Consider the following 27,742-nt stretch of genomic DNA (forward strand, 5'->3'; position numbering starts at 1 on the left):
TTTGGCCCATCCATCATTATCGTCTTTCATATTCAACTTCATATTCGTCATCCTGCTGAACTGTATGGCGAGTGATATGAATAAAGTAGTTTACATTACGGAGAAGAGTCGACCAGACTGGTCTCATGTGTGCAGTCTATGCTGGACATATGAAGGAATGGATGACTATGGGAAAGAGTAAAAAAAGGTTGACTTGTCCACTCGTTGTTCCTGTGCCTGACTGCGTGTGTGCCTGAGCACGTTTCGTCAAAAGGCTGTTCTTTTTTTATCACGCAACAACTCGCCCAAGACCTTTCAACACTCTTATTCTCACCTTCTCATCCCTTACCTCATCTCCTCCTTCTTCATCAACTCCCCCTCATCTCTTCTCTTGCTCGTTTCGTCACTCTTTCCAACCCTACCTCCATCAACCGTTGCCATGCAAGAGATCGAGGTCCCGCCCAGGGATGTCTTCCAGCACTATGTCCACGTCGACCAACCAGACAAGACCCTAGTCTGGTGGTTCTCCACAAAGAAGAAGAATATCTCATTTGGCCTCTTCTTCCGCAAGTCCGCCGCCTGTCCGCCCCAGCTAAAGTCCAACACCCTCGCACCCTCTATCACCAGTGTCACCCCTCCAGCCAAGGCTGAGTCCATTCATTCCCGACACACCCTCTCGCACTCTCAACACTCTCAAGGCAACAGTCAGGGCGGCAACTATAGCCAGTATTCCAAGGACGGCGTCCTTTCTTCTTCTCCAACGAAGTCCAGTCATGCGAGCAATTATGCCTCTAGCAGAGCCTCCATCGACACCAGCGACGACGAAGATCAATCCGCGGAGCTGGCCGATGGACTCGGCACCAACCAGCAGAATCCCAGCCAATCCTCTTTGCCTACAGGATCCCAGCCTTCTTCCCGCAGAAAGAAAACCGTTGCCAAGTTCAAGGACCCGGACCTGATCGAGATTCTGCCCATTCAGCACTACGAATCAGGCTCAGGCACCATTCGCGGAGAGTTCACTGTTAAGGAAGAAGGCAGCTATGTTCTGGTTTTTGGTAAGTGGCGTTTGGGGAGTATTATACAGGTTGTGCTGGATAAGATAATGGGACCATGTATCGCATGGAGTGTTTGTACTTCGGTGAACAGGCTATTAAAAAATTACCTCTTCTCTGTACACTTTGAATAGACAACTCGTTCTCAATCAATACGTCTAAGCGCCTAACGTTTTTCGTTGCGCTGGAGGAGCGTACCAGAAAGCCAGCTGCACAGCCGACCTCGGAAATGTCGGGCTGGTTGTTGAAGAAGAAGCGCAAGCGCATGCAAGGTATGTTTAGCTCAATCAGGGAGCTGAAAATTGATTCTTATCACTGGCTCGTTTGATCCAGCTAACGTGAACAACGTGCATGGTATGCATCGATATAGGCTGGGCGAAGCGTTGGTTCCAGATCGACAATGGTGTCCTGTCCTATCACAAGGCACCCGACAGTCCCTGCCGAGGCAAGGTCCATCTGGTGCTGTCCACAGTGACAGTCAGCCAGGCATCCAACATGATCCACATTGATTCTGGCACGATGCTGTATCATCTTAAGGCCTTCACGGCGGAAGAATATAGCGCCTGGACTGGCGCCATCAAAACCGTTAAGAACTCTGACAGAAGTGCGTCCGATACTGTCCATCGCATGACACAGCGAGAGTCTTCCCAGAAGAGAGCTCAGCTCCGCAACAGCTGGATTGCCAGCAATAATGAGCTGGATCAGCTTAAGGAGATCATGTCAGCGATGGACGCTGGCTTCCTTGATATTAAGGAGCAGCTCGAGTCGATCCGCACCCAGACGGAGACTATTCCAACCAACGGCTCCTCCCAAAAATCGGGTCGTGAACGCGAACGCGAACGCCAATCATCCGTCGACAATACTAGCGGCAACAGTAAGTTCAAGATTGGCAAGTTTGGTATTCCTTCTCTGCAGCGAAGTAAGTACAGATGGCCAATGCAAGTGATAGAATGAGTCGACGTATATTCATATGTCATTATTCTAAAATTTTATTTCTGCTGTTTCTATAGCAACGAGCGATGGCAGTGTCGCTTCATCTCAGTCGTCCCTTGAGAGCATCCACAGCCGGCTGCAGGCATCGTTTGCCAAACTCAAGACTGATAAAGAAAAGGCTTTTGAGATCATGCAGTCAGAGATTGAAAAGTGGGAGAAAAACGAGAAGCAGTTCCGTCTTTTGCTTTCTGAAAACGAGAATCTTTCAACCCCACGCCCAGGATCTACTCTCTCTAGACAGGCCCTCGATGAGGCCTACATCACTCGTACGTCCATGACCTCGGAACGCACCCACTCCTTCACCTCCTCTATTCACACTGGATCCGATGTCTTTTACGATGCCCATGATACGGTTCTGACCGCGGATTTGTCTTCCTCGGATCTTTCTGATCTGGAGGGCGCCGGTTTCGATGACCAAAACGATGACAATTCGAGTGATGACGAGTCCGCAGAGACGCCAGTCAATGAGGAGCTGGCAGAACAACCACAACCTGCTGCTGCCGGTACTGTGGATGGTGCTGCTTCCGAGGAACCTATTGTCCGCCGATCTACACTTCCTGCGCCCGTGTCTGGAGAGGATATCTCATTATTGTCGATTTTGCGAAAGAACGTGGGAAAGGACCTTTCGACTGTTGCCATGCCTGTATCTCTGAACGAGCCCATCAACGTACTGCAGCGATTGTGCGAGGAACTGGAGTACAGCGAATTGCTGGATAAAGCTGTTGGACTCTCGGATAGCTTGGATCGACTGATTTATGTGGCCGCTTTTGCTGTCAGTGGGTACGCCACCACTCAATGGCGTGCTGCACGCAAGCCATTCAACCCTCTTCATGGCGAGACATTTGAATATGTGTGTCCCGAGAAAGGTTCGTTTCTTCACTTGCCTTACCTGGCATGCTATAGAGGCAAATGCTGAAGTTCACGTCTAATGAACGTTTATTTATTTATTTTCCTGCTATGACTCTCTAGGCTTCAAGTTCATCTCTGAAAAAGTCAGCCATTATCCTCCTATTATGGCTGTAAGTACCTGTTTTGATTGCTATGGTCAAAAATACCAAGATTATGTTGTCTTTGTAGAAGCTGGTGATTAACCTGATGATACTCTTATTACTTTTCAGTGCCATGCCGAGTCCGTTCATGATTGGACCTTCGCTATGGACTCTCGCGCAAAGACCAAGTTCTGGGGCAAATCAATGGTAAATTTGGTGTTTAATAATTTGGTCCGCTAGTCATTGACGTGTGCTTTTTGTTTTTTAATGGCTTTGTAACGCGTCCATCTGTTTGTATTCTGCTTGGTTTTTAGGAACTCATCCCTAATGGCACGATTCACATAAACCTCAAGAAGACTGGCGATCATTTTACTATCCATAAGCCCTCGACTTGGATGCGCAATCTCATGGCCGGTACCAAATATCTCGAGCACACTGGGGAAATGAAGATCGTCAACCATACCACTCGCGAGACCTGTGTTTTGACTTTCAAGGAATCCAGCTTTTTCGCCGGAACCAAGAACGAGGTTGTCGGACATGTCATGAACGCGAGCGGAGCCAAGAAGCGAACACTTCAGGGTCGATGGAGCGAATCCTTAATGGAAGAAGTTGGACCGAACAAGTTTGAGCGTATTTGGAAGGTCAACACACCGCCACCTAACCACGAAAAGTATTATGGATTCACGGAGTTCACGATGCATTTGAACGAGTTGACTAAGGGGCTGGAACAAAAGTTACCAAAGACGGACACTCGATTCCGTCCTGATCAGTCATTGTTTGAACGCGGCAAGGTGGAGGAGGCTGACCAGGAGAAGCTGCGAGTGGAGCAGCGTCAGCGCGAGCTTCGCAAGGCGATGGAAACCAAGGGCGAGCCATGGGAGGTGCGTTGGTTTGAGAAGAAGGCTGACGCCGAAACTGAGGACCCTGAAGGTCAGACATGGCGATACAAGGGTGGATACTGGGAGACTCGTGAGACTGGCGAGTGGAACGAGAAGGTTGCTCTCTGGTAAAGAACCCCCCTGGAAGGAGAAGAATGTGTGTTTATAGAGAAAATAAATTGCCAGTTGAACCTGAACACGGAAGAGGACTGGCATAAATGATGGCTATTGGCTGGCCTAAAGGAACGGATGCAAGTCCCTATTCATTCCCTCGTTCGATCCTCATGTTTAGACCCAACCAGATCCTATTTCGAAGCGGGACAGCGCTACCTTTTCTCGTAAGGACAACTGCTGCTGCACCTTCAGCAAGATCTCTTTTGCAGCCACACCAATTCTTGCGAGAGCAGACAAGGAAGATTCAATTTTCAAGCACATGGCAGCAACCTCGTAAACCCAAAAATGTCCATGGTGGAGACATTCGTGATCACAACCATTTCGGCAACTATGCTCGTCTGGCACCAACCTCATTAAAGCTCGGTGTGGTCCCGCCAGATGTAGATAGCTTGATTCCAGCGCATATCCGACGACCGGGCTATGCACTTCGAGGGGAGCCCTCCGAGTGGGCTTCGACTATTCCAGTGAACGGTCCCGAAGCCATTGAGCGGTGCAGGAAGGCGGGACAGTTGGCCAAAAGGATCCTTGAGCTCGGAGGATCTCTTGTGAAGGTACTGAGGTGGTTTTCTATTGGCTGCTTGAGGGACGCGCATGAACGTTTGTAGGATATCGTGGAATGCCCATTCAGCAGTGTTGTTGTTGTTTTTACTGTTCATTTACGATAGCCAGGCATTAGTACGAACGAGATCGACCGCATGCTGCATGAAGCCATTATTGCCAGCAATGCATATCCTTCGCCGTTGAACTACATGGGCTTTCCAAAATCAATCTGCACGTCTATATCTAATGTCATTGCGCATGGTATTCCTGACAAGTATGGTATCTGATGTTCGACCATTGAGCGGCACAGCATCATAGGGCTTTTTGTACTTGTAATGCGAAGGAAATGGAAGCTAACCCCTTAATGTCTTGTTCTACTTCAATTGTTAGTCGATGCCTCGAGAATGGAGATATTATTAACATCGATATCACAGTGAGTTACAGAGCCTTTTTTTTTTTTTTTTTTTTTTTTTAGATGAGGTACTTCCAATATTCTGCAATTAACAAGGATGTGTTTTCATCGTCTGAATAGGTATATCAAGATGGGTATCATGGAGACACATCAGCTACGTTTCTCGTTGGCGATGTAGATCAGCCTGGCCGGGAATTGGTAGAGAGAACAAAGGAATCGTTGGATGCGGCCATTGCAGTTTGCGGCCCAGGTGTACCCTTCAATAGGATTGGAAAGACGATTCAAGCGATTGCCGATCGATACGGATACACGGTCTCGGAACAGTTTTCAGGACATGGGATCGGCAAAGAGTTCCACTGCCTGCCATTGATCTACCACCATGGTAACGCAAGCTCTGTAAAGCAGCGGAAAGTGCAAAAGGCACGATCTCAGGACCAAAAAGGAGATAACAGTACTCATATGGCGGACATAACATGCATTCATTCGACCAATAGATAATGACGAAGATGGCGAGATGGAAAAAGGCATGATTTTTACAATCGAGCCCATGTTCTGCCAGGGCACTGCTCTAGGAGTCCAATGGCCCGACAAATGGACGGTGGTGACGGCAGATGGTGGGCGAAGTGCCCAGTTTGAACACATGGTGAGTTGAAATTGTCGATGCCTCTTACTATTTGTTTTTAATACGATCCGATAAAGATGGGCCGGTTTTTTCTCGTTACCGAGGACTGATAGGTGTGCATACTGGTCTGGTTGTTAATAGATCTTGATCACTGAGGATGGTGCTGAGAGATTGACAGGATGATATATGGGGTTCGAAGGTCGGACTACGGAAAAGCACGCGTATGAACTCCAATAAACAAAGATAATTGAAACGAGATCATGTTGTCTGTTTACAAAAAAACGATGGTAAAGTCATATCAATCGCGCGAAAGCCTACAGGGATCTGGTGCGGGCAGCGCAGGATGTTTCGGACCCTGAACGACATAGCAGACTGACGCCTTCATGCCATTTTACTTAAAAGACTCGGATTTTTGAATCGGATGGTGCGCTTGGCTTCGTCGAATGAGCAGATCACGAATCTCGACTTGGTTGGCCCAGCTTTCGAGGGATGGCGGGGCTGTACTTCGTTTTGCGACTTGACCAGCCCCAGGGCAAAAAAATATTGGTGGCAAAACCGAATTTGTAAATGGCATCGTTTTTCGGAGGTTCTCGTGGTTTTTGGCCGTGCTGGTCCATGGAGACAGCCCGAAGGGCCATTCACTAGGTCGGTATAAGAGTCAGCGACATAATAAAAGCCCGCTCTGAAGAACGTTCGGATTTGCCCCATGGGATCGAAGCCCAACTGTGCCTGAACACTAGTCTGCTGCTTCCCAACTATCCTCCTCCCCCTTCGACTCCTCCTCCTCCTTCCAAGGTCTCTATTCTTCACTCATCCTCGTCTTCTTCTCCATTCCACCTCATTCCTCTTCCCTCCTCTCATTCTCGAATACCCAACAGGCTTCTTTTGTCCTACCCGGCGCATTCTTTCTGCCCCTGCCATGCCAACTGGGAACACTACTGGCGTCCTGACCGATGGCAGGCTGCTTGTCGTGACATGCCTCCTCCCAAACACAATCTCATTCCAGGTCCCACCCCGCGAGAAGGATGGCCGATTCAGAACAACCCGTGTTACTACTACTATCACCGCTCGCTCTAACAAAGTCACCTCAACCCCTGTCTCTGCCCCACCCCCGACGTCCTTCTACTCGCCTGCCCTCGAGGCCCTCCATGGATCGGCGCCCATGCCCGCTCCGTCCGTCACTCGAGGACTCCCTCGAGAAGTCAGCACCACGCCCACGGCCATCCTAGCCTCACCTGCGCCAGCGACTCCAGAATACTTTCGAACGGCCTCTGCAATTGAGAATGTCACGATTACACAAAAGCCCATCCTCAGCAGCAAGGCTGATCGGCTCAAGGAACAGGAACGCCTGTCCCTGCAACAGCGAAACTCAACACCTCCACCTTCGATCCTGTCTCAACCGCCCGAGAACCAGGAGAACCTCTTCCCTGAGGCTACACCGCGGCCTTCTCTGAACCAGCCACGTAGCAGGGCATTACGAACCGATGATATCCATCGCCCTCATCATCACCATCATCATCAGCAGCAGTCATTGAGCCTTGATACCCATACATCCTCGGCTACTGCATCTCTTTCACAGGGTGGTAGCTCATCAGGCGCTGCAGCGGAGTCGTGCTCTGCGACTAATCCACCCAAGGTCTTTACGGATACCCAATGGACAGTCGAGAAGTCGTACGGCGGCAATATTGGACTGCAGAACGCGGTCAATTCGATTGAGGGCCAACTCTCGAAGCGAATCTGGATTGGCACACTGGGCATGGCGACCGATAGCCTAACGGACCGCACGCGGGGCGATATCAAGGCGGAATTGGCTCTAAACCACAGCTCAATTCCGGTCTTTGTAAATGACCAGGACTTTGAGGGCCATTACCATCAGTTTTGTAAGCAGGTACGTTGCAAGCATGTGTTTTGCTGCTTTTCCCACATTGTTGGGTATCGAAAAAAGGCGCATTGTGGAAATCGTATCTGCATGCAATTCAATGAGCGACGCTCTAATGGATTTGGTCAGGAAAAACGCTTGACAAAGAGGGATTTTTGGATTATTATCTAGAAGCGGACGCGCCCACAGAACGAGAATAGGCAAACAACAGCCACCATGACCGTGAGCTGGCCTTATGTTTGACACCCTCGCATTCTTCTCTCTATAATAGGTGCTTTGGCCAATCTTCCATTACGTGCTGCCCGACAACTTGAGGAGCAAAGGGTACGAAGACGGGTCGTGGAAGCACTATGTTGCTGTCAACAGGGCATTTGCGGACACGATCGTGGAAAATTACATGCAAGGTGACACAAGTAAGTGGTCATTGCGCCTTTACATTGTTGTGTATATTTACTGATTAAAAAGGCCCTGTATATTCACCTGCGTGTTATTGTCTTCGTCCTACGGACAATAGTCTGGGTGAACGATTACCATCTGATGCTAGTGCCGAACATGGTCCGGGAGCGGCTCCCTGATGCGTCGATTGGATTTTTTTTGCACATTCCCTTTCCCAGCTCCGAGATTTTCAAGTGTCTGCATGGTAATATGCAATACTGATAGCCAATGTATTGTACTGGAAATCATCATGAAGGCGCTACGTACTTTTGCTTATCTTCATCCTTGTGTCTCTATGTGGCATGGTAGCACGCAAGGAAGTGCTGGAGGGCCTTTTGGGCGCCGACTTGGTGGGGTTCCAAACCTACTCGTTTGCCCGGCATTTCCTGCAGACTTGCTCTCGTCTGCTGGCTGTGGAGACCAACCCAAAAGGAATTCAGCTTGAGAACACAGCTGTCAACGTTGGGATCTTCCCTATCGGTAAGCGATCCTTCATGTAAAACAGTATACATTTTTTTTCTTTTGCAAAGTGATAAGTTCGCTGATGAATTGCCTTTCTTCTTCTTTTGATCACTAGGTATTGATACAAACAATCTAAACATCAAGCGCCAGGATCCCGAAGTAGCCAAATGGGTGCAGGTGCTTCGTGAAAAGTATGCTGGCATGAAACTGATTGTGGCACGCGACAAGCTGGACTATATCAAAGGCGTGCGACAAAAGATGTTGGCGTTCGAGCGGTTCCTGAACCTATACCCGGAATACCAAGGCAAAGTAAGTGACCAGGGCCTCTCTCTTTGCCATACTTGATCCAACACCGCGTTGCTAATACCCCTGTCTACTGTTTTTACTAAAATAGATCGTGTTGATACAAGTCGCCTTGTCGACATCCGAACAGAATGAAGTTCAGGGTCAGGTATCGGATGTCGTGACAAGGATCAATTCCAAGTTCAGCGATCTTTCCTATCAGCCTATTGTGTTCCTTCGGCAGGACATCACGTTCAGTCAGTACCTTGGTCTTTTGACGGTCGCAGACCTGTGCCTTATAACCTCTCTAAGAGACGGAATGAACCTCACCTCCCACGAATATGTCGTCTGCCAGGAGGAGAACAAGAACCCACTCGTCCTTAGCGAGGTACATCTACCATGGACTTATTTACAAACTGCGGATCCTCGTGTTCATATATATTACTAACGCTATGTGCTAAATCGACTTTTTATATAGTTTGCAGGAACGTATGGAAGTCTGGGAGCATGCTTGCGCGTGAACCCGTGGAATTATACAGAGGTTGCAACCGCGATTCATGATGCACTCGAGATGAACGAGGGTGAGAAGGCAATTCGGTGGAATGAACTTCGGAAGCACGTTTGCACCAACACGGCCCAATTTTGGGCGCAGGGATTCATCACTGAATTAGTCAAGGTGCATGGCGATATACAGAGACGGTACTCCATCCACATCCCGCTGCTCGATATGGCGGTCGTCTTGCCAAAGTACCGAGCCGCCAATCGTAGATTGTAAGTGCAAGAAAAGGTGCTCAATGGGATATGCTCTGGACTTTCTTTAAAACGTCCTGCTTGATCCTCATCTAATGCTCTATAGGCTATTGCTGGACTATGATGGCACGCTATTGCCATATGAGCGAAGTTCAGCTGTGAGGTCCAAAGGCAAGACATCCAAGGAGGAAATGATCAAGGTGGTGAACGAGTTAGTCCAGGACCTAAAGAACACTGTATACATTATGAGCGGTCGAACCAGGAGCAGCTTGGAGAGCACTTTCGGGGAGATCCTGAGCCTCGGTCTCTGGTAAGGTTTTTTCATGTCTTCAATGAAGGTATGGAATGTCTAGTCAAAGTGTAAGTAAACCGAGGCTCTAATGAAGGTGCAACTCCATTACGCTATATGTTATGTCACAACTAGTGCTGAAGGCGGCTGCTTCTTGAAACATCCTGGCAAATCGATCTGGGAGGAGCAGGTCCAACAAGGCAGCGATATGCAATGGCGAAAGAAGGTCATGGAGGTAAACCTTCATACTTTGCTGGATCCGCGTTGTTATGGAACTTAAAGAGAGCTAATATGATACTTACCACTCTATATTTACATATCTATTCAGATGTTTGAATACTACAGGGAGAGGACTCCGGGATCCGAGATTGAAGAGAAAAGTGTACCGCTGGTTTGGGTAGGTATATGTCTCGTCAACATTCTCTAGTGAGGCTTGAACTTGGGGCTGAGCTCCGTATGCTGACAACTCCTTTATTATGATTTTATAGCATTACCGTCAAGCTGACAATCCGAGCTACGGACTCTGGCAGGCTAGTGAGTGCCAGAACCATATCGAGGAAGCAATTGGGTCCATTTATCCAGTGCATGCCATTGTTGGCCGAAAGTGCCTGGAGGTGATGCCCCGCGATGTGAGCAAGGCATCTGCCACAAGGACTATTGTCGAGAGCCTTGGCTTGATACCATCCTCTTTGAGCGATCAGACAGAAGATGTAGAACCCACCTCCTCCACCATATTATCGAATGGAAGTGCACAAAATTTGGTGTTCCAGCCAATCGATTTTGTGCTATGTGTGGGTGATGATCGGTCTGACGAGGACATGTTCCAGTTTGTGAACGGGCTTGAGCTGGATAAGGGTGCGGACAAGAACATGGACGATGACAACGAATCGGGCGGCAGTAACGAACAGCATCAAGTTGTCACCTGTACAGTTGGCTCCAAGAGCTCCGAGGCGCGGTGGTTTGTGCCTGGGGTGTCCTCAGTGCTGCAGGGTCTGCAGATTTTGGCAGACTCTTCGTCGATAGCAACGACTACGGCAGGCATGGATGCTGCTGGTGGTTCAGCGGCATCATAAGTTGCATTGCAGATAGCAACGGCGGTTCCCCCGGAGGTTATAACCGCAGCGGCAATCCTAGAGAGCAAAACGACCGCTCAGGATGACTACTTGCACTCAGCAAGCTAGAGTACAAAATTCCAATCGCTCGATCAATTATAGTCCTACAACCCAGAGTTGAACTGTTAGTAATATGTAATACGAGAGCACTGAAACAGCATAATTCCATAATCCCTTTTTCACTTTGGGGCCCCCGTGGCATCGTTCTTGGATGTCAAAAGCTTGAAGATGACTTCAGTGCTTGCTGACTGGCGGTGACAGTGATGCTGGTGGTACTAATATGGGGAGTAGCTTAGAAAAAAAGCGCGAGCTGGGCAAGCTGGGCTTGTCGGGCCTGTGCCTGCAGGACATTCAGGGTTATCGTATGCCACCCGAGGTCAGGGATATTAGTTATATTTTGCCTTGAAGCATGGCTCTGTAAGGAAAGTTAGGGATGCTAGGTGAAGGATTGATAAAGTCCAAGGTGTGCTTTGGTAAAATGAAGGCGCATTGCAAGGTAGGGAGCGACGGAGAGTTGCTAAAAGGCGCGGATTGTATAGGCATCAACGCATGCATGCACCACCAAGAACGCGAAGCCTTTTGTTTCGACAGGCCTTGATAGATGTGGGGAAATAAGAGGACAGGGTGTGATTGGTAGCCTGAGGATAGCATTCGTATTGGGGAAGCGTTTTTTTGTCACATACAATCTAACTATCGTTGGTGGGTCTATACATGCATTTAAGCGCAGGTAGGCGACGCGAGTCTGCTTCATTTTCGTAAAAATAAAAGACTAGCGTACCTGAACGACAGGTACAAACAAAGAGGAATTAGATGTCTAGCCTAATGAATTTGTCCAAGGGACTGGATAGTGGTAAAAGGCGGAGGCGTTCGTCATATCACATTCCCCAATGGTACTCGAAAATTGTAAGGGCTGACCATCGTTGCTTGATAGCGCTCTCCATGAGCAGGTAGGTGGGCGCACGTCTCGGCTGTTGGACCATTATTCACAGGGATCGTGTCTGCCCCACCCTATCTGCCCTCGTTTTCGTCGACGACCACTCCGAGCAGGAAGAGGAAGAGGTTAGGTAGCACGCCGCGAATGTTGCAAAGGTATTTGTTGAGGGTATTACGGCAAGTGGAATACAATACCTTATCACTATCATAAAGAAATAAACCAGGACGGGGAAGCACAAGTAGGACAGGCTATTCACATCGAACGCCAAAAGCAGAGAACATCGAGAGAGAGAGAGCAGTACAAGGCTAGGTGTGTGGAGATCGCGTCGGGGCATAAAAAGCTTGAGATTAGGGCGCTGGAATTGTAGCTAAAGCTAAAACGGCCTTTGTGAGAAAATAAAGAAACACTCCAACAGCACATTCGCCAGAAGCACAGCACAGCAGTACGCGTTCGAGTCACGTTATGCATGCAACTGATGAACATTCTAAAAAAGGATACACTTTTACCGTTTCTGGATCAGAGCACGGCCAATCAAACGCGGAGTCGCAAGCAACTGGCATGACCTTGAGAGTAATGTAGCCCAATGCTCTACTTCTTTCTAACGGTCATCTTGATACTGAACGTGTTGACTATCTTGATCAAACGTTGTCTTTATTGCAGATGATGATAAATGGCGTCTCATTTGGCTCGAGAACTGGCTCCATTACAGAATGGAGAAAGAGTTCAAGACGACTCATGAGTAGCTGAAGACAAACCAGGAGCAGTTGCAACAGGAATCGGCCAGAGAAGCTTGGTGTAATGTAAACTCAGAAAAAAGAGTATTGAGGCGTGTTTTACAGGATGGGTTGACCAATGAGACCCGGCGATGACTCTACTCATAAACAACAATTGACTTTGTGGTGATACAAAACGCGCATAGAAGCCGCACAACATGGTGTCGCATATCGCGGAACTGCTCTATCTGGTCTTCTTCTGCAGTTATTAAAGGAGCTTTATGAGATGTTGCACACAGCAAAAGGCAACGCGTCTAAACCTTAATTAACCATTTAATACCACTTTCCGCTATCCCACCATTTACTTCATTGAAAGGTGTTTTAAGCAGTTCCCTTCTTCTTGCCCTTCTTGGAAACAACCTTGAACGAAGAGTCAGCGCCGCCAACACCAACACCCGAGGACACACCCGAGCTACTTGTAGAGAACGACGCAGGAGCGCCGTTGGGGTAGGCGTCGGCTTTGCGACGCTTGATGAATTCGTCCGCAAACTGGCGTCCATTCAAGGACTTGGAGTTGGCATAGATCGACTCCGAAATGATTTCGACCGTCATGGGATCAGGGTTTAGAGGGAAGGTGAGCAGCATCTGGATAAAGTCCTCGAGGACGACGCCCTGGAGGTCCTTGAGAGCCTGACGGCACCAGCGCAAAAATTCTTCCGAAGCAGGGCGGGGCTCATTCGAGTTCGAGGGGGCCTTGTTCGTCGACGAAGAAGCTGGAGCCGAGGTGCGACTGACGGCAGGCGAAGTAGATACTGAGGCCGAGTGCTTTGATCCAACCTCAATCCAGTTGCTATCGGAGCCTTTCGAGACAGGGTTGGTGGGCGAGTTCAGGGACGGGTTAGAGGCGAAAACCGCAGAACTGCGGGTAACCAATGCTGGCTTGGATGCAATTGCGGCAGCCGAAGCAGAGCCCCATGGGCCAGAGGTCGTGGAGCTGCTGGCGGACTACAATGTTAGAAGAGTGACAAGACGTATGAATATCGTTAGTACAGTCAACTCAATAACTTAACAGAAGCAACAAACAACGAGATAAATGTGAATAGAACGCACTTTGGGTCCGATGGTATCAGCATAGCGTCTGCCGATCGAGCCAGTTCCTGATGCGACGATGGCAGCCAATCCAGGGCTCTGAGCTCCAAGAGGCGTCGTAGATGGGTTCGCCTGCTGGGCAGCACGAGCCCGCTTGACTGCAGCCTCCTCCTCCTGTTGGATTTCCTTCAAGGTCTTCTTCTTGGGTGTGGTCGCAGTTGTGCTGCTCCAAGCGGGAGCTCCTGGCATGCCCTTCGTGAAATCCAACATGCTGTTGTTACCAGAGACAGCAGCAGCCAACTGGGCCTGTCGCTCTGCCTTGGCTTCTTCTGCCTTCTTGGCCTCCATTTCTTGAATCTCACGAAGGGTTGGACCCCTTCGCTCCGAAAGGTCTTCGTCATTAGAAGGCTTGGCCCAAGGAGCAGGGCTAGCCTTGATGGTACGATGGGTCGACTCGGCGGCGGTGGAGGAAGCGGTCTCAGAGATGTTTTCCTCAAATGATCCCTGTTCCTGATGACCATAGTCCAGCTCAACCTCCTGCTGATTCTCATACTCAGCCTCTATCGAAGTGGTAGGCTCAAAAGCATCGTTCTGGGCTGCTGAAAAGGTCTCGTCAGCATAATCCTCTTCGTCCTTGTCCTCCACTGCAGTCTGCTCAGTCATTGAAGCAGATTTGGTGGCGTGCTCCTTCACTCCCCCAATCTCCGCGCCCTCATACTCATTGCGAACCTCGAGGTGCTCCAAACGCTCGGCGAGAGAGTCGGCAGCAGCATTGTCGTGCTGTGTTGGCAATGAATCTTGCGTGGAAACTGAGTCCTTTGCAGTTGAGATGTGCTCCTGCTGCTGTTGTTCTTGAGAGTGCTGTTGTTGCTGCTGCTCCTGCTGGAACGGCTGAAACGGTTGGTGCTGCGCTTGCGCTTGGACTTGTTGCTGCTGACGCTGCTGCATGGAGTGAGGCACCTGGCTACCATCCCCCTTGTTGAACTCAAAGTAGTTGTCGGAGCTCGAAGGAATGATCGAGGTCGTCCATGGACTCGAGGGCTGTCCCATGCCTGCTCCTCCCCAGGGAATTGCGGTGCCGCCAGGAGTGGAAACTGCCTGCGCATGAAGACCTGCGAACTGCAACTGCTGGTAACGCATTTGAAGTTGTCGCTGTTGGGCTTGTTGTTGAGCGAGTAGCGCCGCAAGAGCATGAGGATCATTTCCAAACTGTTGCTGAGCCTGCATAAACTGCTGCTGATGGACCATGGTCTGCATCTGGCTCTGACGCTGTAGCAGTTGCATGTACTGCTGGCGCTCGATCTCTTGGTTATGCAGGCGCTGTTGCTGGTCCATATACTGGGGACCGCCCATAGGCGTGTGCGCCGCAGACATGCTTCCCATCGCAGGGCGTGAAAAGGTATCACCGCCCCAACCAGCATTCGATTCTACAGCCTGAGTGCGACCAAACAGACCGGAACTCCATCTCGACTCGAGGCCAGGGTCCTGGACTGATCCAAAACCAGATCGCTGCTGCCCAAGATTATTAGTGCTGCTAAACAGGTCGCCAGACGAATGCTGCTGTGGCTGTTGAAGTTGCTGCTGTTGCATGAGCAAGCGATCAACACCAAAGCTCGGGGTGCTCGGAGTCGTGGGCGCACTCATTCCGATCCATCCAGATGAAAGACTAACTTGAGAAATAGGCTGCCTGACCTGTGCAAGCGAAGGGACTGAAGACCGCAGTGGCATTCCTGAAAGTGATGGCTGCTCCTGACGCACAATACCTGCCAACAAAAATGGTTTGTCCTCTGATCCGATCCTCCTAATCAATGTACCCAGAGGCTCAAACGTCGGGTCCTGCTCACGCTTGACAAGAAGATCTGGCGAGAAGAATCCGCCCTTGTACCATTCATGCATCTCTTCGGACGAGAATGGTCCTTGAATGCTTCCACTGGGATCCCTGTACAACCACTTGCTTAACTCCACCGATAAAGCGTCAAACGCAGATTCGGGTGCAGGAGCCACGTTCGGTACTGACGACTGGCCGGCGTTGAAGGGCGCGAATTCAGCATCGTCCCGCAATGGACCGGAACCAAGGTTTTTGCCTGCGAGTAACCCGCTCGAGAACAGATAACTATCGGCAGGCTTTTCCTGCAGCTTCTGCTGTTGCTGTTGCTGCTCCGGCGAGGGCTGATCTGTCTTGCCTGACCCAAGATCTGAAGAAATCAGCTCTTGGTTTTGCAAAGGAGCGGTGGCATTAGCCGAAGACTTGGGGTTGTCTCCGTTTCTAACACCCGCCCCTTTCGCTTCGTCAGCAGCGTGCTTTTTAGTGGACTCTTCATGCTCGGCTAATGGCTGAAGCTCCTCTGAGTCGCCAACGACACGGAAGACGCCATTGGCATCGAACGAACCAACTATGTTGCCGACTGGTGAATTCCAAAGGCCATCGTCTTCTGGCTCGCGCTCACGCTCGCGTTCACGCTCAATCTGCTCCGTACGCCTGAACGAATGACTACGACCTTCGCTGTTTAGATCTACAAAGCAATCGAGACGGAGTTTAGCGAAATGTAGAACTGTCGCGTTACCACACACTCATAATATGATGCGGATGTGGATGATGAAAATAGGGGAGTATATCGCCGAAGCTGTTACTTACTTCTTGGCCTTGCGCTCGATCCGTGATTCCTAGACTCGTAGTTACGAGAATGGGAGGAGATCTTGTCGGATCGGTCATAACGTCCAGTGGAGTGTTCCCCGTTATTGGAAAAACTCTCGCGCCTCTGTCCAGGAGCTCGCTCCTGAAGACCATCTCCTGGCTGGGTAGTTCGGCGTGCGACCTCGCTGTTCACGCTTCCGGCCAGAAGCTAGATACATTTTTGTTATTAGAACGATCGAATTGTTATTACCTGATTGTCCTGTCATACTCTTCTTGAATGCAAGGAAAATAAAAAGAAGAGCGCAGGGCAAAAAGTATTCTCAGATAGCCTGATGTGTTCTTGCCTTGATCTCTTGTTCAGAAAACGGCATCGAGGACATTGGCTGTAGAGACTCTTCACTAGTCATATACTCGTGTCGTTCAAATTCGATCGGGAGTCCTGTCGGTCTGTAGAGTGACAGCATGAACTCCTTGGAGTACTTGAAAGGATTCAGAGAGTCCGTTGCGAAGTTGCCGCTGGTAATGCCGCTGCTGCCACCACTACCGCCGTCGGAGGCAGATGCATCAAAGGATGAAGTCGATCCAGGGACGCCGTTCTGGGAGCGGACATTGCTGGCCGCAATTGACGAGTAGCTGAAGGCTGGAAGGGCGGCAGAAGAGGCGGCAGCAGGCGCGGGCTGGCTCCAGTCCTGGAGAGGCGGCGCTGCAGGAGGAGGGGAGGTTGCCCTGGCGTGCTGCTCGGTGTGAGATTGGCTTGCCTTTGCAGGGAAACGTCTCATCCTAATAGATTGATCCATAGGTGTTTTTAAGTGGCAACAGCGTTAATTATGTGAATGCTCCATCGTAGTGGAGATCGATGTTCGCATGCTTGAGAAGATCGGCTAGGGGGATGCGATCGCTTTTAGTAGGGAGTACCATTCAGGACCGAAGTTCATCGTGTTGGAGGCCATGATTGCTGGTTGGGTTGGGGTTGGTTTTTTTATTGCGTTGCAGTGGTGTTTTTGCTCGTTGGACCGAGTTCGGGGGGGGTGTCGCTGTAGCTGGTGCTAGTGCTTGGTTGTTAGCTCGGCTGTGGAGATCTTCTTGGCGATGTGATTCAACAAAAGAGAGAAAGAGGATGTCATTTAAACTGGGCCCTAATGATGTCACCGAGAAGGCAACAACGTTTGAGCAACTATGGACATATCTACAACTGCGCGCGCATTTATCCGCGCCCCTTCCGTTCCTTCTGCGTTGAGCTGGCTCTCTTGCGGCCAAGAGGTTGACCTTGGCTCGGCGTGGCGTTGATCGAAAGACTTTGGCTGCCGGTGCTGCTTCTGCTGCTTGTGCTAATGGATATTGTATTAGTGGTGGCGCTCGTTGTTTGCATCCAGGGATAATCGCCGTTCTAATCCACTGGCTGGAGGTAAAGTGGTTGCTGTTGATGGACCAGATGGCCACGGACAGCGTTGCCGATATTGTGGCCGGTCATCACATCCCGGTGGACGGATGTCTTGCAATGAGAGTAATAGAGTCGGCGTATTTCAACCTGTGCGACGGATTGCTCGCATACGGGAAGTATATAATACTCGTTTACACCGACCACAATATAGCCCAGCGACCTTACCTAATAGACCGGCATCAGGTACGTTATAGAACTATGCTAGACACATGTCAAAAATTCAACAAAAGCAAAGCTCAGCGACGGTGCACCTACTTTTTGGACGAAGTACGACATGAACGACTCATGCAGCGAGGAAAGCCTTGCGTTGCTGGAAAACTGCCCAAGACCAATCACAATCACGACCTTGTTGGTCTCTTTCCTTCTGCAGCCAATCGAACCTCCGACCGACTTTAGCAGGCGGCTGGCTATGGTTTCGCACCCGGCGTCCCGGGCCCTTCGGGCCTCCCACTTGTGTACCTTGAGGACCATGTTGCTGTTGTAGAAGAAATTGAGGGGTGCTTCCACATCCTTGAGCTTGTTAACGTAGTCTTTGATGCTTGATCCAGAGCCGCGTAGGAGGCAAGTTGCTCTCGATGCTGCTGATAGATGTCGAGTCGTAAACTGCTTTGTCCTTCCTTTATTCCATCCAGTGTCGGTATTTTAGTGTGGGCTGATATACCGCCTTTTGCTTGACGGCAAGGTTGAAAACCTTGGGGGCCTTTATCTCTCCAGATGGTTCCTTGGTCGCAATATTCATCCCTGTTTCTTTATCCATTTTGGGCCTCTCACGACTGGGCAACAAGGCACTCGCTCCTACCATGAATGCTTGTCCTTGATCCAGATTTAAAGTCTTGATCTGCTCCGGACCACATCCCAAAAGATCCAAGGCGTCCTGCTTACGTCCCTCACACGTTCCTCCATGTCACTAATTCATTTCTGGGCGCGCTGTAGAGCACCGACTCGAGTTTTGCAGGTCTGTCGTTTCTCATCTGGCGAAGGGCCATCCAGATACTGAGCTGAACTCTCTGGGACCCCAGAGTTCGATATCACTTGTTCAAGGACTGTGTGAGCGTTAAGAAAGGGATGAATTGTGTAGGTGTAGCGAATAGAAGGATAAAGTGAAGATAGAATGTCGACACGAAGCATGGGTGGTGAAACGTGGTTAATGGAGATGGAGGGCTGGGAGACTTGGAGACACTGAGAGCAGAAGACAGCCTCATATCCAAGCTTTCGAATTAAGCGGCAACAGGCCCATAATACCTACTGCTAACGCTTACGAGATGAGTAAAGAAGGTGGCCAAGGTGGGGTAAGAAGGCACCAAAGGATGTGCAGCGAACTGTGTTGCGGAAAAGGAAGGAGATGGGAGTGAAGGAGCGCGTGAAAAGATAAGGTTTATATCCGAATATTTTTTTAATCAATGTTATCCTCTACAGCTCTTAGTTAAGTCTTTCACTCGACCCAATGCAGAGTACTCCATCGTTGTGAACATGGACAGGGCCCTTCTTCTTTCTCGTACGTGTCCCGGCTACGTTTAGCGCAAGTCGCCCTGCAAGCACATGTGTCTGGTACCAAGGATCTACAGAGGCATGGCGATTATCTACGACAGGGAACCTGTACTTCCTCAACAGCCACGAGTACCGATCGGTATTGAAAACGATCTCGAAGGCTACTTCGGACCCCCTCTTGAAAAGCTGCTTTCGCCGCAACTCCATCTCCAACTACAAGCAATGAAAACTAAACAGCAGGAAGCACAGAGAAGAGCGAGAGAATCTGAAGCTGAAGAGGCATTTCAGGAATGTGAACGCGAGCTGGAAGACGCTTTGAAGGAATTAGGCCATATCATTCGCGATAAAAAGGAAGACGATGTGCGCTGCAGTGTTTTCAAAGTGCGGCGGGGAATGCTATCGGTGGTCGGTCCGTTGGAGCATTAAAAACGCACCAACTACGCCAGCAAAAGGCGACGCGATAGAATTTTTTTGATGAGCATAAGCAAATACATGCAGTAAAAGAATTTCGGCGTGCAATAGCAGAATTATGCAGCTTTAGGATATAAATTACACCTACCGATCATTTTTAAATGTGCTTGCGAACACATATATGGTTGAGATGGGGTTTAGGCACTTCCTGGGGCCTGGCTAGTTGCCGATTCCTGCCCTGATGCCGCATTGGCCGCACGCTTGCGCCTTGGAGCTCCTTCTTGTTCTGCAGCCGCGGTTGATGCTGTCCTCTTTCGGGCCACACTGCCCTTGCTGGCGCTGGTGCTGCTAGTACTACTGGTGCTATTGGTGCTGCTAGTGCTACTGTTACCATTGATGCTGCTGCTACTGGTGCTCGCGCTATCGGTTACTGTCTGTGTAGCTTCCATCCAAGGATATCTACCATTCTCATCTACAGGCTGAAGATAGAGTGGCCTCTGTTGCTGAAGCAAGTGCCCTTGAATAACGTTGCAAATATTGTGGCCCGCCATGATATCGCGGTGCATGTATGTCTTGCAAGTCTTGCAATACAGCCGACGTATTTGAACCTGGCCGACAAACTCCTCGCACATCGGACACTTCTTTGACGTGTAGTACTCATTGACGCCCACGACAATATACCCGAGCGCCCTTGCCTAACGGACACAGAACGTAAGGCGCCTCATTAGCGTCATCAGTAGCTTTTTTTTTTTTTTTTTTAAAAAAAAAAAAAAAAAAAATCGAATGTCTTGCAATGGAGCACTAACCCTTTGAACAAAGTACGACTGGAAGGACTCATGTAACGAGGAAAGTCGTCTCGTGGATGAAAACTTGCCTAGACCAATACCGATTACAACCTTGTCCTCTTCATCTCGCTGTCTACCAAACGATCCTCCAACCATATTGAGCAGGCGATCTGCGATGATGTCGAATTCTGCCTCTCTAGCTTTTCTGGCATCCCACTGGTGCTTTTTGAATGTGGCGCTTTTGTTGTAGAACTCGTCGAGCTGCTCCTTGACGCCTGCTAATCCCGCAACGTACTTTTCAACGCTGGCATCCTTTCCGCGAAGGGCTGGTAGCTCGCTTTCGATGTTGCTGATAGATTTTGCTGCGCCTAGCGGGATCGACCGTTTGCGTTCTTCTAACCAACGTCGAAACTTGAATGTTGGTTGGTATACGGCCTTCTGCTTTACAGCTAGGTTGTAAAAGACCTGGGAGCTGCGGGCGGAAGCCTCGGTGTCATTGCCATTGTCAGGTTGTTCGGTACCGACGGCACTGTTCTGTTGATGGAAGCTCCCCTTGGATCTCGGCATACTCGCTCCTGTAACACATGCTTGCTCTGGATTATAACTGTCGTTGCGTGGCTTTCCATTTTCGAGGCTGACGGATTTTTTCATGTCATCTAAGGTCTTCTCAGGCAATAGAGCGCTCGCTCCAACCACAAACGCTTGACCAAGATCGAGACCTAATATCTTGATTTTCTCTGGTTCACAGTCTCAAAGAACTGCGACATCCTGCTTCGTCTTGACAACGTTCCGAACCTCAGTTAGGTAGTAGTCGACTCCACCCACAGTGGACGTAATCCGAGAAGGCAATATGTCCGTGGGATGCCGCCTGTACCGAACCGAGAGAAGCTCCTTCAGCTTGAATGCCGTTAACTGGAGACGAAAGCCATCGGTCCGAATAGATCCGCGAATAACGTAACCGCGTTCCTTATAAGTGCGGGGGTCGAAATCCTCGTTCTGAATGATTCTCAGGTGCTCTTTGATCTCTGCAAGTGAAGGTGTCGCGAGGTTGTTGAATGATTTGCTGATTCCGGGCATGCGACGCTTTTTATGACCCAGTCCTGCGTCGGTGATGAGTGTCGTGAGGAGGTAGCCTGGTGCTTGGTTGGCCAGCCAGTACGACATGTCAGACAACGCAGGACGATAGTCCTTGGCTCCATGAAGACTCTGCAGCTTCGCCTTGAGTGTGTCGCTCTTCCAAAAGATTGAAACCAATTCCAGCTCCGTGAACGCGACGAACGGCTGCGCGGAAGGCGTACACGCCATTAACTTCCGAGGGTTCTTGGTCAGCGGGTTCAGACGGTAAAAGTTCTCGACCGCAGAGACGTCGCCACGAATGTCAATGCATGTCCCAGCCGGCAAGAGCCCTTTGACCAGTTGTTTCTTGAGCTGTTTTAAAGTTGCCGTGTGTAAGGTTCGAGTTAGCGGAATAGAACCTTGTAACCTTGAACCTTGTGTCCCTTGTATGTACAGTCAATTCTTTTTTATCCGGACAAAAGGATAGGAAATCTGTCCGGATAACAATTTCGAAGAAATGAATTAAAATGTTATTCAGTCAGATCAATTATTCGGTCACATGAGGTATTTTCAACCCACATAAAAGGAAGGGCAAAAGGGCCGGACAAAAGGTGGTTAAGAAAAAGAATGATATTCGTTGATGGGTATGTTATTTGCTACTGTTGCTGCTGTTGTTGTTATTGATATTGTGTTGTTGCTCTTGTCGTGGTCACTGTCACTGTTGCTCTCATCGCCGGCATGGCCGCTGTAATTGCTGTAGTCAGCAGTGGGTTCTTCCTCTACAGCAAAGGGTGCAATAGCCGCTCCTCGATCACGATGCAGCAGCAACTCCTCGTCTTCCTCCTCCTCCTCCTCATCTCCATACCCTTGACGCTGTCTCTCAAACAATTCTTTCTCCACCCACTGCTTCTCCTCGTCAACCTCCTCGTCACTTTCCTCACTGCCTTCGTTCTCTCCTTGACCACATTGATTTCCATCCATCACGTATCCCCCGTTGTTGCTGCCGTCGTCAAGGCTGTATTGGGTTTTGCTCGAGTTGGTGGGGCAGAGATTAAGGGTTTCACTGTCCATCAATGTTGAAAGCAATGGTTGGATGACTGGTTGAACCTCCAACTGTTCCACAGGTCCTCCCAGATGGTCAGCTTTGTCATAGGAGCGCAAAACATCCTTTAACACCTTGCTGAGCTTGACCTCCTCCGCCGATCCACCGCTCAATACCCTCCTTGTCGCCTTGAACTCGTCAACGCTCATCAGTCCGAGTGCTGGTGCCCTTTCTTTTAGGACCTGCATGCCTCTCGCATAGACGTCCTCGGCCAGAGGAGAACTTGCTCGCTCGTCGGTATCGTATGGTCGTGGACAAGACGGGCTCGAGACAGGTAACAGGTTCAACTCGATAGCAACCTCCTTCACTGCAGGTTCGGCAGCTAATGATTCGTCGGCAAGATCCTGTACGTCCTTTGTTCCCTGTGGTTTGAAGGTCCATTTCCAGTCATTGGCTTCGTTCACCTCGACAATTAGGTGCTCAAAGTAGGCTTGCGCTTCTTCCCTGTAATCGTTGCGCCGCAAGTATTGAATCTTCTCCCGCTGTTCCTGGGGTGCTGTTGGTCGCTGTCGTAGTTGCTGGCGCATGTCATCCGGGAGAACAGGAGTTTTCGCAAAGCAATTGCGAACTGTTGATGCCTTGACTTTGTTCCATGCGAACGGAACAAGTGACCATGCGTGTCCGTTGCTGATTGCCTTGCTTTTGTCGTAGGTCTTGACAAGGCTTGTTTCTCGACTGAGAAGATCCAATAACGCTCGTTTGAAGACGCTGATGATGCCGGCGTCGAGTGGTTGCGTGATAGAGGTTGAATTCTTAGGCAAACGTTGGATTGTGAGGAACTTCCAGTTGTCGCGATAGTTGAAGTCAGGATCGGGTTTCTCGACCTTATTATGCGCAGGACAAGAATCCATGAGTAAGAGGGTGGGTCGCTGGAGCTGTTTATCGAGATCGATCAACCAAGACATAAAAATGTTGCTATTCATCCATCCTGACCCGTTCCTCCGTATCTCCATCCTGCCCTTGGCCTCTTCATCCACCTCTCGAGCCATGCTCTTGGCTAATGTACCAACAAAAAAAAAATAGTTAAGTTATAACGTGGACATAGACAATCCACAAAAATAACACCTAGGAAAAAAAGAGCGTAGTATGGCAAGAGTGTATATTTACCAATAAGCAAAGGCCTCAACGCAGACATTTTCGGGTCTTCTGACAAAACCAAGGACGAGCCTGATGCGTTGACACAAAAAAGAATCGACACTCGGGCGCTCCTGTTGGGCTTGGATCCGCTTGTCTTCTCGGGGATAGTGTATGACTTTGTGACAAGTTCCTTGAGGTAGACTCCGGTCTCGTCGCAGTTAAAAATATCGTCCGGTGAGTAGTTGACGCAAACCGCACGGATGTCGCGAAGTTCAGGTTCGATGGCAACCAAGTCAACTCCTCCTGCTTCCCCGTACAGCTGACTGTACGAAATCTGGTATCGTTTTTTGAAGGCATTAAACCACGAGGCGGAGAAGGAGGGAACGACAGCGTCTCTTGTATCGCTCTTCTCGTATTCGTCGACAAGAACGGTATATGTCACTTGGGCGGCCTCCATGACCATCTTTCCATTAATAGGAATTTGCCTTGACCGTTGATCCTGCAGCCATAAAAACAGAACCTCCTCTACCATTCTGTTCTTCCGGTTGATCATGTACTTGGCATCGAGGGGTAGCTGGTCCGCCTGTTTTCGAATAGTTTTCTCGTTCCTGATATAGTCATACATCGTGGAATGAGCAATATCAATGCCCATGTTGAGTCCAAAGTTCCTATAGGTAATTGTGGACTTCATTCGGGTTTTGTCCTTGACCAAAGGCTTTGTGAGGTGTTTCTGAAGGTAGTGGAAGATATCCACGAGTTCGAGCTTGACACGAAGAGTGTAGCATGTCCTGGCCATTGAGATGGCATAGACACCGGGGTCAGGCATCAGGAGCAGGCAATGTGGGGCGTTGGTCCTGGCACAATGTAGGAGATCTTCGTACCTCCGGACGCGCAAGTCGTAAAAGGATTCGAGTTGGGCTTTGGTGTAATTGACTTTCATGTCGTCCTTGAGGGGGAGTTGTAAGGGTGTATAGGGTCCACTTGTTGAGGTAGGTTTATCCTTTTTCTTTTTGAATACTTTGCTGTCTGAGGCGAGAGGGCGTTTCGGCGGCATGTTGGTGCTGTGTTGGTGTTGTTGATCAGAATGATTGTCTGTCCATTGTCCATTTGTCCATCTATCCCATCTGTCCTTTTGTCCGGCCCTTTTGCCCTTCCTTTTATGTGGGTTGAAAATACCTCATGTGACCGAATAATTGATCTGACTGAATAACATTTTAATTCATTTCTTCGAAATTGTTATCCGGACAGATTTCCTATCCTTTTGTCCGGATAAAAAAGAATTGACTGTACACATATACTATAACTACAAATCAAAGTCATTAACATACACTATCTCATTAAATGGCCTGGTCTACGATATGTAACTGGTCTTATTCTAGTCAATTTGTTAACGTTGAAGCACTTTATTCATTTGAAATAGCACCATCAACATATTAACACAAATAACCTTGTGGAGCGATGGCATCGAAACCTCAAGCAAAACTTTCTGGCGGGAAAGCGCAACCTGCGAGCCGACGAACTCATCTACATCCTGCTAGGTGTGGTGGAAAGCCAGTACCGCACCACATACTTCAAGATCACAAGCGGCCTTCAACCCCGTCGCCTAACATTCCACGAGGAGGCTCGGCGTAAAAAGGCCATCCAAGTTGATTCGGCTCGGGCGAGAACATTGATCGACATTACTAAGTCTGTGGAAGGCTTGATCTCTGTGTTGTCGTTTCAGACCCCGCCTGAGGCGCAATATGCTATCGATATATTGTCGGACAAATGGCTCCGCTCCTGTTCTTGCCCTGACAACGAAAAACACGGTCTACCGTGTAAGCACATGTTCTTGGTATCGAGGATCTATCCAGGGTTCCAAGTGTGCTTTGACAACAATGCAACTGAGCTTAACGGGACAGTCAATTGACGAGAATGAGGAAACCGTCCTGGAAGAGGATTATGGCCCTCCGTTAGAGGAGTTTCTCTCTCCGAATCTACTTCAACAACTACAAGCAGCACGAGAGGAGGAGGAGCAGCGACTCCAAGCCGTGCGACAACAGGAGATGCAGGAAAAAAGAAGACGGCAGGAGGAGGAAAGGGCTCAAGTGATGTGGGAGTGTGAGGAGACAATTCGCCAGGCTTGGATGGAGCTTGGTCGAGTGGTTCACAATGGCAAGACCAGGAAGTGCACGGAGACTTACTTTGTTTCTGCGGCGGCACTCCTTCAGAAAGCAGTACGCGAGATAAAAGGAATAGATGAAGTTAATGCTGGTTCTCGCTGCCAGTAAATTCTCTTGGTGCACATTCATTATTTCCGCACGCGAGAAAACAATAAAACCCAACGCTATTTCGAGCCAATCAGCGAGTTAGTGCGGAAAAGTTCAGACTACCTGGTCGGTCTGGTGACGTATCGTACCCAGCATCGGGTCCGGGTAACTCATTTATCTTTCCCTTATTCAATCCTCTCTATCCATCTTTCTCTCTCAAGCTCTACTTTCTCGTCTGCGTTGATGATCTCCGCGGCAGCTATCGATCCGCTCGAGACTCATTCATTGACACACAACGCATCATGTCCAGGACAGGGACCAGGAAGACAAAGGACATTACAGCGAGGGCAGGAGTGAGTCCAACCAGGTCGTTTCAGGACACCGCCCCACTTGTCTCATCGTCTCAGGCCAGCATCACCCTCTCAGCCCATCCAGATGACAGCTGCGATCACAAGGCGGGACAGGAGGACAAAGCAAAGCAATCCAGGATGGCCTCCGTGATCCTGCTTTTCTGCATTCTCTCGTTTGTGCTCCAAACAGTACGTTCAAGCCCGCCAATTACTTGCCGTATGCGAATCGTACGCATTTCAGGCAAAGGAAGCAAGCATATCGCTGATATCACCATCATTAACTTCGTTTGTTAGGAACTCACTAAATTCGTGCAAACATCCATGGGATACCAGAAGCCGTACTTCATCCTCTATATCTCGCATTCATTTTGGGCAATTGCTCTCCCAGCGCAATTCCTCTACACTACCTACCTCTCGCCTACTCCGCCAAAATCGTTCTCTTCACTGCGGGAACGTATCGACTACTTTGGACGATTGATCCGACAGTCGACGGGCGACCTTTATCACCGAAAGGCTAACTATACCCTTATAGGATCGGCAGCACAAACAACCGCAGCTTCTACTTCAACAACACCAACTGTCTACACCTCCCACGAGAGAAGGGTTTTGTCAAGGCATCTCTTTTGGGTGACCTTTGGGATAACAACGCTCTTCATGGTGCCTTCTTATTTATGGTATACATGTGTGGCCTTGACATCGATGGCCAACTTGACGGCGATCTACAACACCGCCTGTTTCTTCGCCTACCTCTTTTCGGTTATGCTGCTCAGGGAGAAGATTGTGCTAAACAAGGTGCTTGCCGTGTGTCTTTCGTTGCTCGGTGTGGCCATCATCAGCTTGACTACTAAAGACTCGGCAGCACCTGGAGGCGAGAATATGTCCTCGACCAGTGATCGCCCTGCTGTTTTCATGGCTGGAGATGTCTTGGCCCTCATTGGAGCGGCACTCTATGGCTTTGAGGAGGTAAGTCATTTACGCTGCATTTGCCTGCCTCTTTTCTTTTCATTGCATTCATACTTATTTTATAATTGTTTTTCTAGGTCGTCTACAAAAAGTATGCATCGCCAAAAGTCGAGCCAATAATATTTGCCAACACCCTCACCGGATTAATGGGCGTCGTAACCTGTACAGTGCTTTGGTTGCCGATCCCGCTGTTTCACTGGATGGGTCATGAAATTTTTGAGCTGCCGACCTTGAGCGAGTTCTCCTCGATCCTCATGATCGCTACTCTGGGCCTAATTTACAACGGATGCTTCATGATAGTGGTGTCACAAACGAGCCCTGTATTTGCTGCTGTTGGCGTGATGGCGACGATCCCCCTGGTGGCCCTAACAGACTGGGTGCTTTTCAACGAGACCGTTGGCTGGGGCAACGTTGTGGGGGGTCTGAGCATCCTAGCTGGCTTTGGCATCCTCGTTCGCGAGAACCGCAAGGCACCATAGATTGGAATGTTTTGTAGCGCAATAAATACGCGTCCAAATAATTTCTTTTGCTTGTTGTCCCTGTCTCGACAGTCCGTTTTTGCCACCACTTTTTAACGGTACTGTACGCTCCCCTTTTTTTC

The 27,742-nt window shown here is 49.4% G+C and overlaps 8 protein-coding genes across 8 annotated transcripts; 5 read left to right on the forward strand and 3 right to left on the reverse strand.

Moving 5' to 3' along the window:
- The first annotated feature begins 192 nt into the window (after positions 1–192).
- On the forward strand, positions 193–4,114 carry BC939DRAFT_458436 (Oxysterol-binding protein-domain-containing protein). Its single transcript, XM_051556598.1, has 7 exons — positions 193–1,034; positions 1,166–1,303; positions 1,402–1,950; positions 2,042–2,890; positions 2,994–3,043; positions 3,143–3,220; positions 3,328–4,114. The coding sequence occupies exons 1-7, from the start codon at positions 419–421 to the stop codon at positions 4,021–4,023; spliced, it is 2,976 nt and encodes a 991-aa protein (XP_051409901.1). The 5' UTR covers positions 193–418; the 3' UTR covers positions 4,024–4,114.
- Positions 4,115–4,175: 61 nt separating this feature from the next.
- On the forward strand, positions 4,176–6,290 carry BC939DRAFT_487497 (peptidase M24, structural domain-containing protein; the record flags this gene model as incomplete). The annotated part of the gene is made up of 7 exons (XM_051559352.1): positions 4,176–4,229; positions 4,332–4,616; positions 4,731–4,879; positions 4,996–5,038; positions 5,138–5,399; positions 5,512–5,660; positions 5,781–6,290. 7 exons carry the CDS (start codon positions 4,176–4,178, stop codon positions 5,820–5,822), a joined length of 984 nt encoding a protein of 327 aa, XP_051409902.1. The 3' UTR covers positions 5,823–6,290.
- A 511-nt stretch (positions 6,291–6,801) lies between these two features.
- BC939DRAFT_399690 (glycosyltransferase family 20-domain-containing protein) lies at positions 6,802–10,809 on the forward strand (the record flags this gene model as incomplete). Its single annotated transcript, XM_051552494.1, has 11 exons — positions 6,802–7,527; positions 7,790–7,931; positions 8,033–8,158; positions 8,263–8,433; positions 8,531–8,724; positions 8,810–9,085; positions 9,176–9,468; positions 9,554–9,757; positions 9,872–9,971; positions 10,065–10,133; positions 10,225–10,809. The coding sequence occupies 11 exons, from the start codon at positions 6,802–6,804 to the stop codon at positions 10,807–10,809; spliced, it is 2,886 nt and encodes a 961-aa protein (XP_051409903.1).
- Positions 10,810–12,715: 1,906 nt separating this feature from the next.
- On the reverse strand, positions 12,716–17,321 carry BC939DRAFT_458446 (uncharacterized protein). Its single transcript, XM_051556599.1, has 5 exons — positions 17,135–17,321; positions 16,564–16,999; positions 16,220–16,427; positions 13,606–16,097; positions 12,716–13,500 (listed from the first exon to the last, which is right to left on the reverse strand). The coding sequence occupies exons 1-5, from the start codon at positions 17,167–17,169 to the stop codon at positions 12,877–12,879; spliced, it is 3,795 nt and encodes a 1,264-aa protein (XP_051409904.1). The 5' UTR covers positions 17,170–17,321; the 3' UTR covers positions 12,716–12,876.
- A 20-nt stretch (positions 17,322–17,341) lies between these two features.
- Positions 17,342–18,450, reverse strand: BC939DRAFT_530774 (uncharacterized protein). The gene is made up of 3 exons (XM_051561585.1): positions 18,322–18,450; positions 17,916–18,176; positions 17,342–17,825 (listed from the first exon to the last, which is right to left on the reverse strand). The coding sequence occupies exons 1-3, from the start codon at positions 18,415–18,417 to the stop codon at positions 17,607–17,609; spliced, it is 576 nt and encodes a 191-aa protein (XP_051409905.1). The 5' UTR covers positions 18,418–18,450; the 3' UTR covers positions 17,342–17,606.
- Positions 18,451–19,199: 749 nt separating this feature from the next.
- BC939DRAFT_494784 (uncharacterized protein) lies at positions 19,200–19,574 on the forward strand (the record flags this gene model as incomplete). The annotated part of the gene is made up of 1 exon (XM_051559613.1): positions 19,200–19,574. The coding sequence occupies one exon, from the start codon at positions 19,200–19,202 to the stop codon at positions 19,572–19,574; it is 375 nt and encodes a 124-aa protein (XP_051409906.1).
- A 2,272-nt stretch (positions 19,575–21,846) lies between these two features.
- BC939DRAFT_458453 (uncharacterized protein) lies at positions 21,847–23,317 on the reverse strand. The gene has a single exon (XM_051556600.1). The coding sequence runs from the start codon at positions 23,027–23,029 to the stop codon at positions 22,016–22,018; it is 1,014 nt and encodes a 337-aa protein (XP_051409907.1). The 5' UTR covers positions 23,030–23,317; the 3' UTR covers positions 21,847–22,015.
- A 2,604-nt stretch (positions 23,318–25,921) lies between these two features.
- BC939DRAFT_458457 (uncharacterized protein) lies at positions 25,922–27,654 on the forward strand. Its single transcript, XM_051556601.1, has 3 exons — positions 25,922–26,367; positions 26,473–27,141; positions 27,219–27,654. Exons 1-3 carry the CDS (start codon positions 26,131–26,133, stop codon positions 27,618–27,620), a joined length of 1,308 nt encoding a protein of 435 aa, XP_051409908.1. The 5' UTR covers positions 25,922–26,130; the 3' UTR covers positions 27,621–27,654.
- Positions 27,655–27,742: the final 88 nt, after the last annotated feature.

This window comes from Gamsiella multidivaricata, assembly GCF_025024155.1.
Source record: "Gamsiella multidivaricata strain RSA 2152 chromosome Unknown BC939scaffold_54, whole genome shotgun sequence".
Classification (NCBI taxonomy): Eukaryota; Fungi; Mortierellomycota; class Mortierellomycetes; order Mortierellales; family Mortierellaceae; genus Gamsiella; species Gamsiella multidivaricata.